Below are 19567 nucleotides of genomic sequence, written 5' to 3'. Positions count from 1 at the left end.
AGGGTTAGACAGAGACAGGAGCATCTGATAGAGAGAGACAGAGGAGACAGTGTGTGATAGAGAGGGTTAGACAGAGATGAGAGCGTGTGATAGAGAGGGTTAGACAGAGATAAGAGCGTGCCACAGCGAGAGAGATAATACGCCAGCAGCGTTGCCCTCACAAGCTCTACGCTCTGTTCGCTACATCACAAAAAGAATCTATAAAAAGATATCTCATCCCACCAAATGGTTTCCTAATTGCAGCTCACAAAGTGACTTTAGAAATTAACTTTATTTATATATGATAAAAACAATTAAAAGTACATTCATCTTATCTGAGAATTTAATAGAATTATATAGTTATACAGTTATAAATGGATTATAAGTGACTCATTATTGTGCTATAAATGAGGGTGCTGGTATATATAAGCTGCGCAGGGATCCAGCGCTGGGGGTCTGCAGTGAGCGGTGACATCAGAACACTGTAATGAACACAATATTCAGGATCACGGACAGTCCACTGAGGATTATCGGAGTCCTGGAATCAGGATACAGGAACATACCCGGAGCTGTGGAAATATAAAATGTCAATCATTAAAGGAAATGTAAATGTTATAATTGAATAATCAGTGGGACTTTGCATCACTATATAATTATTATTTTATATATTTAATTTTCCTGTGAGTTAAATGCCCATATTTTGTTTAAACTAGAGATGGTCACTGACCCCCGTGTTTTGGTTTTGGATTCGGTTTTGAATCTGGATTACCGTCGTGTTTTGGTTTTGGTTTTGGTTTTGCAAAACCGCCATTGCGTGTTTTGGTTTTGGTTTTGGTTTTGTTTGGTTTTGTTTTGCTATTTTGTTGGAAAATACATGTTTTTGTGCCTAAAATAACCCAATTTAGTGCTCCAACTGTTTTAGAGATAAGTAATCTAATTGTTGAGGTAATAAATCATCCAAAAAAACTGTTTAATTCTTCGTTGGTAGGCCTTCATTTATTCTACACACAAAACAGATTGTCTTCCTCTCCATCTATGCATATTGGCAATGCAGCCATCGTCTTTGAATCTATATTACACCCTACACTTATAGTTAAATATGTAAAGAAATGGAAAAAGACAGTTTGCTTTCTGTCTCTATAGGCCCCCTCCACTTTTTTAAAAAAACAAAAAATTCAGCGATTATAGACTGTACAATATTAATTGACTTGGAGAAAGCCAGTTTGGTTTCTGTCTCTCTAGGCCCCCCTCCACTTGTATAAAATACTAATAAATTCAGCCGTTATATACTGTACAATATAAATTGAAATGGACAAAGGCAGTTTGGTATCTGTCTGCATAAGATCCTCTCTCCACTAGGAGTAAAATAGAAAACTATTCAGCCGTTATATAATCTAGAATATAAATAGAAATTGAGAAAGGCAATTTGGTATCTGTCTGCATCATAATCATCAACATCATCATTAGCGCCCTCGTCGCCTACACAAATCTCCCCCTCATCCTCTTCTAATTCCAAAGTGGCATCCTCAATTTGGGTATCACCGGCTACACTCGGGCTATTAAGGCACACATCAGCAGAATGCTCACGATTAGACATCACACTGTTGGATGGACTCTCCACAGGGATTGTTGTCATTTGTGAATCAGAGCAAATATTCTCCTGTAATGCCTCACTGTTATCTTGCAGCTCGGCTTTGACGCGTAACAGTAGTTGTGCACCAATTGTAGGCTGGGTAACTTTTTGGGATCTGCCACTAATAGCCAAAGGTGAAGGCCTCATTCTCTCTTTGCCACTGCGTGTGTAGAATGGCATGCTTGCAATTTTTTTTTTATCGTCACTTAACTTTTGCTCAGTTACACTTCTTTTTCGCTTCAATACAGTAAATTTTTTTTTGTTTTTTGTTTTTTGCACTAATTTGAAAACACTATGTTGTTTGACATCGCCTTGGCCAGATGACGTACTGGGAACACTAACATCAGGACTGGTGACAGAACCTGGTTGCTCATTCAGATCATATGTGGACTGCTTTGAATCCATTCTGAGCGCAAACCTCTGGGGAGTGCTAAAAATTATTTAGTAGATACTGCTGACAGTTATGACTTTTGACAGCCAGAAATATTAATGCACAATTAGGGAGGACACCGCAAAAGCACTGAGGAGTGCTAAAAATTATTTAGTAGATACTGCTGACAGATATGACTTTTGACAGCCAGAAATATTAATGCACAATTAGGGAGGACACCCCAAAAGCACTGAGGAGTGCTAAAAATTATTTAGTAGATACTGCTGACAGATATGACTTTTGACAGCCAGAAATATTAATGCACAATTAGGGAGGACACCCCAAAAGCACTGAGGAGTGCTACAAATTATTTAGTAGATACTGCTGACAGATATGACTTTTGACAGCCAGAAATATTAATGCACAATTAGGGAGGACACCCCAAAAGCACTGAGGAGTGCTAAAAATTATTTAGTAGATACTGCTGACAGATATGACTTTTGACAGCCAGAAATATTTATGCACAATTATGGGGGACACCCCAAAAGCGCTGGGGAGTGCCAAATATGAAGAAAAAATAATAAACCTCTATCCTCCTCTCTGCACTAGCGATTTTGGTTAGAGCAATTGCAAGAACAATATTGTATTCTCTGTCCCTGCTCTAATTAGCCTATGACTACACCCTGCTCTCTCCCTCTGTCAAATGGCGATGGATTGCTGTGGAGGCGTGTATTTATAAAGTTGAAGTATCGCGAGAACCGAGCCCCGAGATCCGACGACGTCACAATGACGTTCGGCCTCGATTTGGATTCGGAACGGGCGGGAGAGTACCGAGCTGCTCAGCTCGGTACTCGGATACCCAAAGTTCGGGTGGGTTCGGTTCACGGAGAACCGGACCCGCCCATCTCTAGTTTAAACACTGTTCTGCATTATGAAGATACTAACATACACATTTTATATGTGTATATGTGTTCATGATACCAACTAATAGTGTGTGAGAGGGGAAGGTTCTATCCTCATGTCTGGCAAAAGGAGAAATGAACTGCACATGTGCAAAAAGTCCATGCCCATTGGTCCAGTCAACTCTAGCCCTGATTGGTTGGCTCAGTGCAGTCTACCCTCTTTACCTATTGGCCACCTTGCTCACATCAGCCCTAGGATTGGTCCAGTTGATCAGGTGAATATACATTTATATCAGGAGTGGAAATTGCTTCTCTTCTCTATATAGCGAGCACAAAGACCTATAGTCGATGTTGAGGTTCCGCTGGACTGCTATCGAAATGATGCTCCCATGTGTCACTTAATATAGCTATGCCATCTAAATAAGCCAATGTACTTTCTGGCATCCCTTCTGATAGATGATAAACAAGCCATGGGTGTGACCAAAAATCTGCACAGGCTAAATGTAGTAATAAACACATATTTTTTTCCTAGCATTGTTTGCTAGTATCATCTTCTGATATCAAGGGTAGTTACAAATCGAGCTCCCATCAACCGATCAAGAATTTTATCCACTCAAGGCATTGAATAAGTGTATGCAATGGTGATATTGTTAAATTTAAGGTAGTCTATGCAAAATTTAACGCCACCATCTTTCTTTAATACTAGTTCTACAAGCCAGAGACATAGGCTGTATGAGGGCACAATTACTTTAATGGCTAACATTTCACTAAGTTCCTTCATCATGTTCTCCTTGACACATTCAGCAATTCAGGCATAGTTATGTAAGGTCACGTAGACACGTTCTACTAGATGGACGGCCAACGAGCACGATCAGTGTAGTTATTAAATAAATGAGCAAATTCACAGAGTAGTGCACTTAACCTTGTCCAATGATTAAGATCTAGTTGTTCATCTAATTCTAATTGGGATTGTCCGTAAATGGGTTTGTTCTGTTCTTCATTTGATGTACAACAAATAGCTGCCATGGTATTTGTCCTAAAACATTAAATTTACTCAGACTGCCTCTATTTTGTACTGTCAGGTTGAAATTGGTTCACTCTCTAACTGGTCAATAGATTACAGTAGGGATTTTGGAATATGGATGGTTCCATTCCTAATGCTCTCTAAGTAAGCCAACCGGTACATGGACTCTTCTCCTATATAATAATTTCAATCAGTAAAAACCTGTTAGCTTTTATGCTATCACCCAATAGGCAAACAGGACAACAGTTCCTATCCCCAGACTCAATAAAGACACATAACATGATCTGTAAGGTCACATTAAATCTTTCACATAACCATTAGTCTGAGGAAGGTATGGATTACAGTGAATTGCTTTGACCTCATATTGTGAAATGTGAGGTCAGAAAGAATTTCCCAATGAAACCCATCCTAGAAAATACTTGTATAAAAACATCAGCTACAGTTGGAGCATCAGTTTCGAATATCAGGTGACATAGTCAACTATAGTTAATATGTATAGATTGCCAGCCCTACTGGATTTGCTAAGACTCAAGCAAGAAGTAATTTGAATTAAAAAAATGGGACTTCTGAAAAGCGCTAACACAAACACACACCACGACTAATTAACATCATAGAGCAGCCATGTCACCGCACAGGTATCACAACACCCCAATATCGTCATCTCAGTAGAGTTATCACCCCCATTCCGCTATCAGAATAATATGGCTACCATCGACACTGCCACAACACTATGGGCTAGATTTACTAAGCCGCGGATTTGAAAAAGTGGGGATGTTTCCTATAGCAACCAATCAGATTTTAGCTTTCATTTATTTAGTACCTTCTACAAAATGACAAATAGAATCTGATTGGTTGCTATAGGCAACATCCCCACTTTTTCAAATCCGCGGCTTAAATCTAGCCCTATGACTTATACCATACCACCATCACCAATACACTATCATCCCACCAATATCACTATCACTGTCTTCCCCACCTCCACACTATCACTATTAATACCACAAAATTATCACTATAATAATATTACTTAATCATTTAAACTGTAAGCTATTTAGTGGTTTTATCTGACTACAATTGCTTTTTAATGTTATCACCTGCTTTTATTCCCAATTTGTTTGTTTTTCATCTGTGTGACACCATATACTAAAAATAGACGTGCACATAACAGGTTTTTGATCTTTTATCTGGAAATCTGTAAAGTTCCAAAAAGCAGGAAGAAAAAAGTAAATTATTGATACTACTCCATAAGGTTATACACACTTGTCTCCTCCAACAGTCACTTTGAAGAGCACTGCTAACCAATACAATAAGGGGGGGAGGGGTGAGAGGGGCATTATGTGAAGGACAGGGTTAAGTTCTAAATGTAATTTAGTATATTTTAAGCATTGTGCTCCGAATTGCTGAAAATACCGTATCTGAAAAACCTAATTCCCAGTATTCCGGATGTTATTTGATAGATAGGTTTGGGATCTACTTGTCTATGAATATATATTTATACTTCTCTTACCTGAGTTACACACAGGTTCTGATCTCTTTTCTCCTGTAAGTACAGAAATATTATCAGGAATTATTTATCAGGAATGTAAAAAAAGTCAGTTTTATTTACATAAAATCAGTAACTGAATAAAGTGCTGTCATGTCTAATCACTTAATTAAAGGTTCACCAATAATAACAGGTCCCTGGAAGATGCAGAAACATCAACGATTCAGGTTGAGACTCAGCGAAAAGTGTCTGCACCCTGGGGCAAATTGTGCTCATTTTACCCCTCTAACATGACCTACTCTTCCCAAACCTTACCACTAATACCCCCCACTACATATGCACAATACAGACCATCAGATATTATTCACATACCACATAGAGAGTACATATCACATACATACAGCACCAGTGACAGTGCCGCCTACCTCACAAACCACAAACAACAGTAGATGAGTGCATACATACATACATACATACATACATACACACACACATACATACATATAGACATACATACAAATATACATACATACACATATACATACATACACATATACAACATATAGACATACATACAAATATACATACATACACATATACATACATACACATATACATACATACATACATGCATATATACATACATACATACACATATACATATACATACATACATACACATATACAAAGATATCAAACATGACATACACATCAGTAACACATTACATTTAAGTTGCATTAATCATATACTCATGACATACAGTACACATGTAACATACAGTACATGTTAATATCTCGTATTTGAATCACATATATTAAATAGACATCAACTCCCCACTTATACAGCATACTACTAACCATCTACACACAACAGTATTTATCTGACCTTAAGCTGCCTCCTGTGTGCTGACAGGAAGAGTTGAGATAGATGGGGCGCTGCTTGTTCTCTTCGTGTTTGGGGACCGCCGGACGTGCAGCATGTAGCTCTTTGTAACAATATCCTGATTCCACAATACATTATATAATCTGTGTCCTGTATTCAATACCAACATTCTGGTTAAGTGACAACATGTGAATAAACCTCTATACTCACCTTGCTGACATCTGTCCTAACAGGCATCTGCCAATATGTTATACGATGGTTACTTCTGACACAAGTCAGACTAAGGAACTGTGGCACAAGAGTTTAGGATATCTTGGGTACGATAATGTATAGAAACTTTTGAATGGGATGGCAACAGGAGTGGTCGTAAAGAATCCTGATAAACCAATATGTTAAAGTTGCATCAAAGGTAAACTAACTCGACATCACTTCCCGAAATCAGCGACAAGAGCTGAAGCGCCATTAGCATTGGTGTACATAGATGTATGTGGTCCTATGGAGACTGAGTCAGTTAGTGGTTACCATTACTGTATAGCATTGATTTGTCACACACACCTGAAGAAAATGGTGTATGTGAGCGTGCAAATTGTACAATAGTTGAAAGTGCACGTACGATGTTAAGCGATGCTGGCCTAGTAAATAAATTTTGGGCTGCAGCAGTATGTACAGTGGTTTATTTAAAAAATGTGTGTTTACTAAAAAAATCTTTCTACGGCTTGAAACCAAGTAGTTGACGTTGGTACATCAAGCTAGACACTGTGTTGATTGACTGAATGCTGGGACTGTCACCATCAGGGCCTGATCAGCCAATAGACTGACCAGGCTGCAGCCTGGGGCGCTGGAGCCAGGGGGGTGTAACGTCACTGAGATGTTTTTTTTTTTTTTTCCTAAATGTGGCAAGCGGAGTCATCGGGACCGCCACTGGTCTAAAAGAGCGGTCCCGACTGTCACTATTACATGACAGGCAGTCTGGCAGTGATCGTGCTAGCTGAGATCAGGACTTCCACATCTCACGTGACCACCAGAGTAAGAAGCGCCCACGGCCACACCGACAGGCAGCTAGCAGCAATCGCTGCCAGACTGCCTGTCATACACAGCGCTGAAGAGAGGACTCCACAGCAGGTAAGTCCGTTCTAATGTCTCGGGGTGAGGGGCAGCAGATGGGCAGGTGAGGTGGCTAAACGGGGCAGGTGAGGTGGCCGAAGGGGGCAGGTGAGGTGGCTGGAGGGGGGGTGTGGGCGCTACGGCTGAAATAGCCTAGGGCAGCCGGAACCCTTAATCGGGCCCTGGTCACCATAGACCAACAAAGTTACATTAAGGCAATACTTCTTAAATTTGGGGTGACAGATGCCAAACCAGTAAATTCCCCTGTCGATAAAAGTACAAAATGAATTAAAATGAAGTCACCAACAAATGAATCTGAAATAGAGAAGATTAAAGAAATCCCCTGTTAGAAAGCAATTATAAGTTTAATGTATGCAAGTGTTGGAACTCATTCCGACATCACACGTAGTGAGATGAGTAAGTGAATTTCCAATGAATCCCAGGAAACAGCATTGGACAACTGTTAACAGAAACCTAAGATACCTGAAAGGTACAAGTTCATTAAACCTAAACTGGATCTTGAAACTAAAGTTTCAAGATCCAGGTTTCAGAACTAGACACTTTCTGTGATACAAATTAGGGAACAGACGAAGATGATTGTCGTTCATATACTGGTTATGTGTTTGGATTAGCAGGTGCAGCAGTCAGCTGGGCAGGTAGGGAGCAGCCTACAATTACTCTTTCTAGTTTCGAAGCAGAGCATATGGCTTTGACGGAAACAGACAAATAAGCCTTATTGAATAAAGGGACTTTATGTGAAATACATCTTTTAAGTAGATTGAGAACATCAATTGAAAATGTGACAACAAAGTTATCTTGCATGGAGGAAGAATACATTCAAATGAACGTCTCAAGATCCTAATTGAACCTCTCCATTTGCACATTAGACTGGGGGAGATAGGCAGAAGAGAAACTGAGATGGATGATAAAGAGCTTGCAGAAAGCTTGCCAGAATTTACAGATAAATTGGACCCCTCAATCACAGACAATTTCCACCAGACAGCCATGAAGTCGGAAGATCTCTTTAATGAAAGTTTGATCCCGAACAGGAGCAGAAGGAAGGCTAATTAGAGGAATGAAATAGGTCATCTTTGAAAAGCTGTCGACTACCACCCAAACAGTATTAATAATATATTATAATTCTCTTGCTAGGAGGAAGGTCAGGGATAAAGTCCATAGTGATATGGGACCATGGTCTAGTTTGGAGTGGTAATGGTTGGAGAGGACCGAAGACGGCTTGACGGGGAGTCTTGTGCTGAGTGCAGTTTCCCGGCATGACCAGCAAAAGGAGAGGAGTGACACCAACCTAGTAGTCTTTTCAGGAGATTTAGAGGAACAAAGCAAGCATTTTGGGTCCAGAATGGGATGACTACTAGGCTATTCAAGGTCTTGCCCATTGATGAAAGCCCGGGAGAGGGCATCCACCTTCTTGTTCTTGTGCCCAGGTTTCAAGATGATGTGAAGGTTAAAATAGAAGAAGAAGAAGGACCAGCGGGCCTGGCAGGAATTGAGACACTGGGCGGTATGGAGATACAATAGATTTCTATGCAATAGTCTGCAGGTACAGGAGTGAACTGAGGTCCAGGTAAGCTGGGACGCTTTGGAGCTGGATCAGAGGTGGTGCTATAGACTGCTGGCACAGGAGATTGATTGTCGGAGGCACAATAGACTGCAGGCAAAGGATGGAGGGACTCAAAGGGACTCAGGGAACTGGCACCATAGAAAAGAACCAGGTGCCTTAAATAGTTTAATAGTCATTTAAGCCTAACCAATAGCTGGAAGGAGAAGGACGCATGCACAGACCTAAAACCAACATGGCCACCACCATGAATAAGAGGTGGCACTCAGCGCCGAAGAGGAGACCGATGGGGACACAGAGGTAAGCACGCCAGACCTCAGCCGGGTGGTCTGCGGGTCCGGTGCGTGACATTATTATTACCTGAAACAAACATGATGTACAGTATAAAAAATTACTTAAAAAAGGGATTAATATCAGAAGAATACAGATAACTGTGGCAGGTATCAAAAGTATAGATATGACCCTATTAGAAGCACTAACTGAAAACTATTTACGGGTGCAAAGTGCAAAATAAGAACTACCAACTTACACTCACCTAAAAAAATCAATGATATTATACTCACTCCTTAAGTGCACTCATTAATATTACACTCGTTACCTAGATACAATTAGTGGTTTTACACTCACCTTCTAGTATACACAGTGATATTACACTCATCTCCTAGGTACACTCAGTGATATTACACTCACCTTTCTTGGTACACTCAGTGATATTACACTCACCTCCTAGGTACACAGTGATATTACACTCACCTCCTAGTTACACACAGTGATATTACACTCACCTCCTAGGTACACACAGTGATATTACACTCACCTCCTAGGTACACACAGTGATATTACACTCACCTCCTAGTTACACACAGTGATATTACACTCACCTCCTAGGTACACACAGTGATATTACACTCACCTCCTAGGTACACACAGTGATATTACACTCACCTCCTTGGTACACACAGTGATATTACACTCACCTCCTAGGTACACACAGTGATATTACACTCACCTCCTTGGTACACACAGTGATATTACACTCACCTCCTTGGTACACACAGTGATATTACACTCACCTCCTAGGTACACACAGTGATATTACACTCACCTCCTAGGTACACACAGTGATATTACACTCACCTCCTAGGTACACACAGTAATATTACACTCACCTCCTAGGTACACTCAGTGATATTACACTCACCTCCTAGGTACACACAGTGATATTACACTCACCTCCTAGGTACACACAGTGATATTACACTCACCTCCTAGGTACACACAGTGATATTACACTCACCTCCTAGGTACACACAGTGATATTACACTCACCTCATAGGTACACACAGTGATATTACACTCACCTCCTAGGTGCACACAGTGATATTACACTCACCTCCTAGGTACACACAGTGATATTACACTCACCTCCTAGGTACACACAGTGATATTACACTCACCTCCTAGGTGCACACAGTGATATTACACTCACCTCCTAGGTATACACAGTGATATTACACTCACCTCCTAGGTACACACAGTGATATTACACTCACCTCCTAGGTAAGCACAATTGAAATTACACTCACCTCCTAGGTACACACAGTGATATTACACTCACCTCCTAGGTACACACAGTGATATTACACTCACCTCCTAGGTAAGCACAATTGAAATTACTGCACAGTTGGCCGGTGGTTTCCACCTCATATGTATTTCCAAGTTTTCGTATATTTTCAAATTTTTCCGCAACAGGAATTAAGACTTCTAGTTCCTCATAATCTGAAAATATGTTTATATCTACTCCAAAGGAAGTTGAGATATTATAAAAAGGATTTTTTCCAAATCTTGCAGCTTTTTCGTAACTGAAAGATGATGATGCAAACTGTCCAAATCTAAATTCTGGAGACACTATAATGTTTCCGCGATCTGTTCCTCTGAATACCTTGTGCTTATTAGGACAACCGTCGTTCAAGACTTGTAAAGCTCTGGTAAGGTAGAAGTGGAGGGCTTTAAAATGAAAATTATTCATATAATGAAGTCTAGATTGCCCAGCGATTGACACATTTCTATTTAGCTCTCCGTAGATGGGACTGTTCCTTGTGTACAACACAACAGCTACTCCGTACTCGTCCTTAAACTGATCAGGAAATACTATGTCTTTTCTCTTCTCCTCCCAGTGCTGTTTTGATGAATCCCACCTCACAGAAAACTCATGATATTTTATCTTTTCCTCCTCCAATATCTCTGGCATCTCACGCTCCATTTCCTCTGCACAGCCGAGATACTGATCATCAAACACATCAGAGATCATGCTCAAGTCCCCAGCCTGACAGCCCAGCTGTAAAATATGTTGGAGGGATTATTAGAAATACATTTTAACATTTTTCAAATTTGTATGTGCATCTAGATCAGTGATAGTCAACAGGATACACTTCAGGTGCCTCATGGTGCAGCCCTCTAACCTTTCAAAGGGCTGAACATTAGCTGTAATATCAGTAATACATTTAATCAAAGAAAGAGACACCTAGCTGTAATAACATATCAACAGGCATATTAGACAGGTGTTTCATGGTATAAAAATTATATCTCACAAAATATCAAGAGGGAGCCGGGGAACACAGTTAAAGGGTCGGAGGGTGCTGTGCGTCCCTTGGACCGCCTGGTACCCATCACTCCTCTAGACCATTCACAATGGGAATATCTGTATACTTTGACTAATGATCCTACCTTGCTCACATGGGGCGGACCCTGTAACCACAAGTTGTCCCCCTCATTCCCCAGCAGTGCTCCCTGTCCTGTCTCTTCCCCAACGCTTCTCTTACACATCCTGTAAAAGAGCCAGAGTCCCTGCACCTGATCAAGTAATGCTACGGCTCCCTGTCACTGGCTAGGATTCTGGTACTCCCAGCCTATCAGTGACTAGGAGCCGCTGCCGCATCACATGATCAGCTCTTCTATTGTCTGTTATTATTATTATTATTATTAATTTTTATTTATAGGGCGCCAGGTATCCGTAGCGCCGTACAGGGACAGACAGAAACACGATACAGGGTGAGACAGCACAGTACAGTTAACAGAAATCACAGTAACTCAGAAGCTCAATGAACAGCTAGATTAGAGGTGAGAGCCCCCAGCGGGGTAGAGACAGGGGCCGGAGGACCTCACGGAGGAGAAAAGGAGCTGGAGAGCAGAGTTAAGGTGGTGGAGAACAGAAGGAGAGGAGGCCCTGCTCGGAGGAGCGTACAATCTAAGGGGAGGGTAGGACGGACAGAGACAACATGGTAGGAGGAGGGAATGGGGATAACGGAGGCAGGGACGGAGGGGGGGGAGAGGAGAATGAAAAGGAGGGAAGTAGGAGGGGGACAGGAGAGGGAGGGTGGTAGGGGGAGACTGGGAGGAGGTCAATGGGTGGGGGACTGAAGGGCTTTAAGGAAGAGGTGGGTTTTTAAGGCCCGTTTGAAGCTGGACAAGTTGGGGGAAGTTCTGATGGAGCGGGGGAGCTGGTTCCTGTGTAAGAGAAGTGTCTGTGTTAGAGAAGTGTCAGGAGGAGGACCAGGGAGTGCGGCATGCTGAGGAAAGGGCCTCCAGCTCTTCTAATCCTACTGTTTGTTTAAGATAAATAAAGGCAGGGATGACGTAAGGTGTGTGATGAATGACAGGATTGGGGGGATAATGAATAATGGTTGGCAGGGAGGGTTAGGATGGATATTGGGAGCCTGAAGAAAAAGAGGGAGGTGGGGGAATAAAATTACAAGGGCAGGTGGTGGTGCTGAGGGGGAATATGAGTTACAGTATATATACAGCACTTGTTCTCATTCAAAAGTGGGATCTTTTAACTACTACTAAACACATGCTCCTTTATATCACTACCAAAGTGGCAGCGTCAACGCCATCATATTGTAGCAACAGTTATCAACAACCAGAGTAATGCTGGAGATCCATAGCAGTCACTACCAGCGCTAATTTACTCAAGTTCTCAATGTAATCTTTGCAGGTCTGCAGACATGGAATATGGTGTAGGCAGTGACTATCTGAGACATGGGATCCTATGCTTGTCCATGAAATATTTGTTGTCTGTAGATTTCTCTATGCTCCTTGGCCATTAATGCAACATGAGATAGCCTAGTCTTCTATACCATGAGAGTGTGTATTATTTTGCAAGATAGCAGCTTCTAAGCTTGTCTCAGCTTACCCAATGTGTGCTCAGAACTAGAATACTCTCTGTCCTCCTGGTGACCCTTTCCTTTCTTTTCAAATTCCATAAAAACACTGGACTAATATTGCGACTTTTAACAGATCTAATAATTTCAAAGTCATTTCAGCAATAATAAACCATTTCTCTAGAATTCCCCATTTCAGTCTTCTTAAAGCCATGCCTTCTGCCTAACTCTTTGCAAAGCATTATTAAAGAAATTGTTCATATTCACGACCTGCCTCTTCATATAGTCTGAGAGTGAATTTGTTGTGTATTTTGACCAAAGAGAGGCGAATTCCAGGTCCAAGGCAAGACCCCACTAACCTCACATTTTTAAAGGAAGGATATGGTAGAGGGTACTGGTGAGTTCAAGTGGACTCTGGGAACAAAGACTTTCACCTGAGGACATTAAACTTAAGAAGGTTTTCTCTTCTGCTTTTCTTTTTTGCAGGAGATCATCATGAAAAGTTTCATTATCATTTTATTTGCATGTATTTCTATCTAAAGAATGTCATGCTACATTGTTCACGCTAATTGTGTGTCCTGATGTGGTGCATTAGCATAACCTGTTACATGCCAATAAGTGTGTGTGTATTGTGCCTATTGTGCATTTTGCTATAAGGGGGAAGTGTATGTAATTTTCAGTTGTGGGAGGCGTTGTTGGGCATTTCGAGATGAGTGACCCAAGTTGAGCATTGAGCAGAGTTTGGATGTCATATGTCTGAGCTCCACGAGAGATATTTCAAAGAAGAGAGATGGAAACAGGGGAAATTACAGAGATTGGGATCAATATTTTGAGAACAGTTCCTGACTATGAGATGAGAATAGTGCAGAGCACTGCTAGACTGAACTATAAGTGAGTCAGATGTTGAGAGTGTGGGTGCTCGATCAGAGAATTACCTGAGATACCTTGATCCTGCAATCAGGGCCACCAAGAGAAATTTGACCAACTTATATATCCTTGAATTACAGGGTCAACAAGTTCTACTAGTGGAGTTAGATGAAACTAAGATCAGCTACTCTAAAGCTGCTATGTAGAAGAAATGAAGTAGAGAATGAATGACTGTCCAACAACATGTAAGTGTTAGCTCTTGGGCCAAATGAGTTAAAAATGTGTTGATGTGTTGATTTATTGGTGTCATTTTTTCCTGCAAAACAATGTGATATACAACAGGATTTATGTTGTGAAGTGCTGTGCACTAAAATGAAACAGACTGCAAATAAGAGCATGTAAATAAATACATCTTATCATTTATTTAGCCAAACAACACACTACAATCACCCCCTAGGCAATCAGGGGTAATAACAAATTTTACATTTTTCTACAATACTGCTTTGCGTCGTATTAAAGTGCGGCAATAAGGGAATATCAGGACTGTATTCATTTCATGTGTCACATTTATACTTCTCAATGATTTTATTACATTTGTTGATTTGATCCTATTTATTTATAGGTGGAAGCATGGCTACCTGCTTACCTGGGAACAGCACTGGGGTCCCTCTGTTACAATGTTAAAAAAACAACAACCTCCTGGGCAGGCAAAGAATTACTCTGCAAAAATGTGTGCCGGCCCTGACACCAGCACCGAGTCAAGTATCACCAATCTACCAGACACAGAAGCTTTTGGGGCATCAACTCCGACCATTAGTCGGTGCCATCATCTTGACCCAGAAATCCATGTATTTACTCATAAGACCCGTCATTTATCCTGCTGTAGTGAAAGCCGGTGCTGGGTGGGCAGAATAGTAGCTAAACAGGTCATTTATGTAGCAAATGCTGTGTCAAACAGAAAATCAACAAATCATTCACATGATGTCACAACAGGGAAAGTGCGTTAACGTGCTATTTATACAATGGTTAGGGTTAGGGTTAGGAGCACAGAGAGACAGAGGGAGAGGAAGATATTGTAGTTACCTGTGATGATGAGAAGAGGTGTAGGAGACACAGCGCTGCCATTAATTTCACCACCATCTTCTGTGTCCAAAGTCACCCTATAGAGATATGTATCACAATTACTACACTGCAGCCTGATTGAGTAAGGAGAGCAAAGCAAAAAAAAGGAGTAACTTTGCACCTTGGTAAAACCATGTTTCATTGGAGGGGGAGGTAAATTTAAAATGTGGGGAAAGGGTATGTCCTAGATTAACTTTAAATGGGTTGGGTACTAATTAACGGTGTAGATAACACTGAAAACGAGTTTATGGACAAAATATGGGCGAATGTGACTTCTACGACATTAAAAAAATGCAGAATTATCTTTTTAATGACAACAGAAGTATCCGACTGTCTTCTAAAATATCCGAACACAAGTAATAATGGCACTGGGTTTTGATGTCATTGAAAATGGCGAAAGCCATTTCAGAAGTTTTTAAAGCGGCAATGCCTGGGTCTGTTGGGAAAGTTTTTTCCTAGCAGCAGTTGAGTGAGAAACTGAAGTAGGAGACGCCGTCCTGTCATGTAACACTTGAGCTGTCATCTTGCTCATCAGGAGCTCCTTGCATCTCTTCAGATCTGGGTCAGTTGGAAACAAAGAGAAGACATAGGTCTTAAACCGAGGATCAAGCACAGTCGCCAAAATGTAGTGATGCGATTTCAAGATTTTGATAACTCTTGGATCCTGGCGAAGCGAATCAGATACTTGATCTACAAGTCTGACGTACTTAGTGCAATTGCTTTGTTTCATCTCCTCCTTCAGTTTCTCAAGCTGCTTTTCCAAAAGTCTAATTAAGGGAATCACTTTACTCAACCTAGTAGTGTCTGAATTCACTTCACAGGTGAATACTTCGAATGGTTTCAGCACCTTGCACAACACGGAAAGTATTCTTCACTGACTAAAATACATCCCCTTTCCTTTCCTAATGTCATGGCTTGTGGAGTAAGCGTGGATGGCTTTTCGCTGTTCCTCCATCCGCAGAAGCATATACAGGGTGGAATTCCACCTTGTTACCACCTCTTGCTTCAGTTGCTGGCAGGGCAAATTAAATTGCTCTTGTAGCTGCTGCAATCTCCTACACTCTGTTGCCGAATGTCGGAAATGTGCAGATATTTTACAAACAGCATCTCCTACACGGCCCTGTAATTTTTTAAAAGCTCTGCACCACCAAGTTTATTGTGTGAGCAAAATGGGGAATGTGAGGGAATTCACCCAGCGGTAATGCTTTCACAATATAGGTGGCGTTATCAGAAATGACATATCCTGAGGAGAGTCCAAGCGGGATAAGCCATGTTGCAATGACATCCCTTAGTTGTTGTAACGGATTGTCAGCTGTATGCCACTTAGTGAAGCCGTTGATACACAGAGTAGCCTGTCTCTGAAAAATGTGAAATCTTTGGTACATGCTGCTGCAGCTGTTCCTGCTGGTGAAGGCGAATCATCAACCTAGTGGGCTGTCCTAGTCATATAATCTTTAGTTTGCCCAGTTCCGCTTGTCCACATATCTGTGGTGTACAGTGGGTAGAATGGCATTTTGTAGCCCAATAATTACATTTTTACAAAACTTCTGGTAGAGGTGAGGAATAGCTTTTCTAGTGAAATGGTGTCATGATGGAATTTGGTAACAGGGACACAAGACCTCAAGTAACTGTCTAAAACCAGCTGCATTAATAGTGGATATTGGACGCAAATCTAATACTAGCACAGTTGCCATGGTGTCTGATCCGCTTTGCGACTGGGTGACAGGTTTCATACTTGCTTCCTCTTGCAAAGGATTGTTTAACAGTCAATTGTTGTAAATAATATATACAAAAAGTCCGGCGCTGAGTGCTAAAATCTTAGGAACTATGTCCAAATGGGTCATTGAATAAAAATGTATATCGGTACACTTGATTGATAACCTCTACTTAAACTCAATGAACATCTGAGATAATACTCGTGGCAAATATATAGCGTTGTATCAATAGGCTCGATAATAGTGAATATAACTCTCCTTCCTCACAGCAGAGTGATATGTTGAGATACACCAAAGCCACAAACTTTGCCAATCCATATGATGTTCACAATATCATGACATGGGAGTAGATACTGCCATCACTGATTGCTCCTGATAACATTGCTTACAATAGAATGGTATACTTGTGTAGTGACCATCAAATTATCGGACTTGGGTGAATATACAACGGTGAAATAGCAAATGATACCGTAATGTCCTTCCGCGGACGATGGAAACAATCTCTCCGGAGTGTTCTGGATTATCCAGGCCGCCTGTCAGTTGTAGTTAACGGCAGCAATCCACTCATGCTCAATAGTATGATCGGCTCTCCTTGGATAGTGCAATCAGCTTCAGCTCAAATAGAGTAAACCACCTCTCCGGGAGATCGGACACACCATAGTCGGATGGAGCAATTGGGCTCCGAGGACATCGTTTATCCCTTGGGGTTCAAACGTCCCCTGTTGACCAATAGTAGGAAAGGTATTGAAGTATTTTCATAGGAACTCTTAGAGTTAGTTTCAGTAGTATGTGTGGGATGTTTAGTATGCCAACCTCAGTGTCACCGTGTATATTGTATTTGGGTTTATCAGTGTCAACTAGGAATTTCTATCATGTCTATCCTTTCTGATGATTATTTATGATCCTAACGGATAGAATCTAGGGACTTCAGTGTGAGTTCAGATCTTGTGTGATTTTCTCACAGTTTGTTGAGTGTATTTTAGTTTGGTCTTTTTAATTTTATTATAAATTTTATTATAAAATTTATTTTATTTTATTATTATATTTTATTTTCGGACATACTCTTGCCATTCATGTATAGGGATTTCTCCTCATAAAAACAATGTACATTTGTAGAATATTTGGAATTGACAATATTGATGAATGTTTGAATCCACGTGATGTAATAAAAATAAAAATAATGTGAGAGGTTTGACAGGGTATGGTTTTTTTAAATGTGAAATATTTTGCTTATGATTTTACTTGGTATTACTCATAACACAGAAGGAATGAGTTAACATATAATTGATTGATTAAACGCACATCTGATGTTACTGATTACTAAGGCACCCTGGACAGACCATATAAAAGGCCTACGGTGGGTCAGTAACCTTACTACCTCTGATGAAATCATTTCTAATGATGAAACGCGTCAGGGTTTATTGGGATCAATAAACACTATCTTGATACTTCTACATTACCATCTGTCATAGGCAATTATTGTGGAGTCACGGACTTAGATCTATCTTTATTCTCTACGAGGATGAGTAACGCGGTACCGCTTCAACACTCTTACCAAACGGAGATCGGTTCTTACCTCCGGATCACATGTTGTCCTACCGGTCACTGAAGCTTCTTTCCTACTATTGGTCAACAGGGGACGTTTGAACCCCAAGGGATAAACGATGTCCTTGGAGCCCAATTGCTCCATCCGACTATGGTGTGTCCGATCTCCCGGAGAGGTGGTTTACTCTATTTGAGCTGAAGCTGATTGCACTATCCAAGGAGAGCCGATCATACTATTGAGCATGAGTGGATTGCTGCCGTTAACTACAACTGACAGGCGGCCTGGATAATCCAGAACACTCCGGAGAGATTGTTTCCATCATCCACGGAAGGACATTACGGTATCATTTGCTATTTCATCGTTGTATATTCACCCAAGTCCGATTATCTGATGGTCACTACACAAGTATACCATTCTATTGTAAGCAATGTTATCAGGAGCAATCAGTGATGGCAGTATCTACTCCCATGTCATGATATTGTGAACATCATATGGATTGGCAAAGTTTGTGGCTTTGGTGTATCTCAACATATCACTCCACAGTGAGGAAGGAGAGTTATATTCACTATTATTGAGCCTATTGATACAACGCTATATATTTGCCACGAGTATTATCTCAGATGTTCATTGAGTTTAAGTAGAGGTTATCAATCAAGTGTACCGATATACATTTTTATTCAACGCTATATATTTGTTTGCTGTCTATTGGTTGTTATTTTAATAAATGTGAAAAATTATATCACGTGGATTCAATTACTTATTAGACTGTCACTATGGGTCACTGATCCAGCACTGATTTTGTTTATTAGTTAGCCAATTGTTGTAAACTACTAGTAGTCTTCTTCTTGGTCTGCTTCTGGGATGAAGATTCACCCCCAGCAGCAGCAGCAGCAGCAGTGGGACTAACGTTCAAGAAGTCTTCTGAGGAATCCAGGATAGTGCAGGAGTCATCTAGCCTTCCCAGCTTGGATGCAGGACTAACTAAGATCGCTACTGAGGATATTGATGAGGATGGTGTTGTGGGGGTAGATTGCAGGCGCGGGATGTAGGTGAGAGAAGGGACCTAGCTGATGATGGACTATTTGTTGTTATTTTTTTAGCATACGTTTGATTTTCCCAACAGCTTGCCATGAACTCGCTTCAAATGGCGTAACATGGAAGAGGCTCCTAAATGGTTAAGGACCCTACCTCTAATAACTG

The 19567-nt window shown here is 40.9% G+C and overlaps 1 protein-coding gene across 2 annotated transcripts in view; it reads right to left on the bottom strand.

Moving 5' to 3' along the window:
• Positions 1 to 304: 304 nt before the first annotated feature.
• LOC142140013 (ecto-ADP-ribosyltransferase 5-like) overlaps positions 305 to 19567 on the bottom strand; it is a 36930-nt gene continuing 17667 nt past the window's right edge. For both annotated transcript variants that reach the window (XM_075197873.1, XM_075197872.1), the window contains exons 2-5: positions 15068 to 15144; positions 10608 to 11295; positions 5416 to 5448; positions 305 to 548 (exon numbers count right to left, since the gene is read on the bottom strand). In XM_075197873.1, coding sequence (XP_075053974.1) covers positions 454 to 548; positions 5416 to 5448; positions 10608 to 11295; positions 15068 to 15124 — 873 coding nt within the window. In that variant the 5' untranslated portion in view covers positions 15125 to 15144 and the 3' untranslated portion in view covers positions 305 to 453. The remainder of the gene's footprint in view (positions 549 to 5415; positions 5449 to 10607; positions 11296 to 15067; positions 15145 to 19567) is intronic.

The sequence above is a fragment of the Mixophyes fleayi genome, chromosome 2 (genome assembly GCF_038048845.1).
Source record: "Mixophyes fleayi isolate aMixFle1 chromosome 2, aMixFle1.hap1, whole genome shotgun sequence".
NCBI lineage: Eukaryota > Metazoa > Chordata > Amphibia > Anura > Limnodynastidae > Mixophyes > Mixophyes fleayi.
This window is presented reverse-complemented; position numbering and strand designations above follow the sequence as displayed.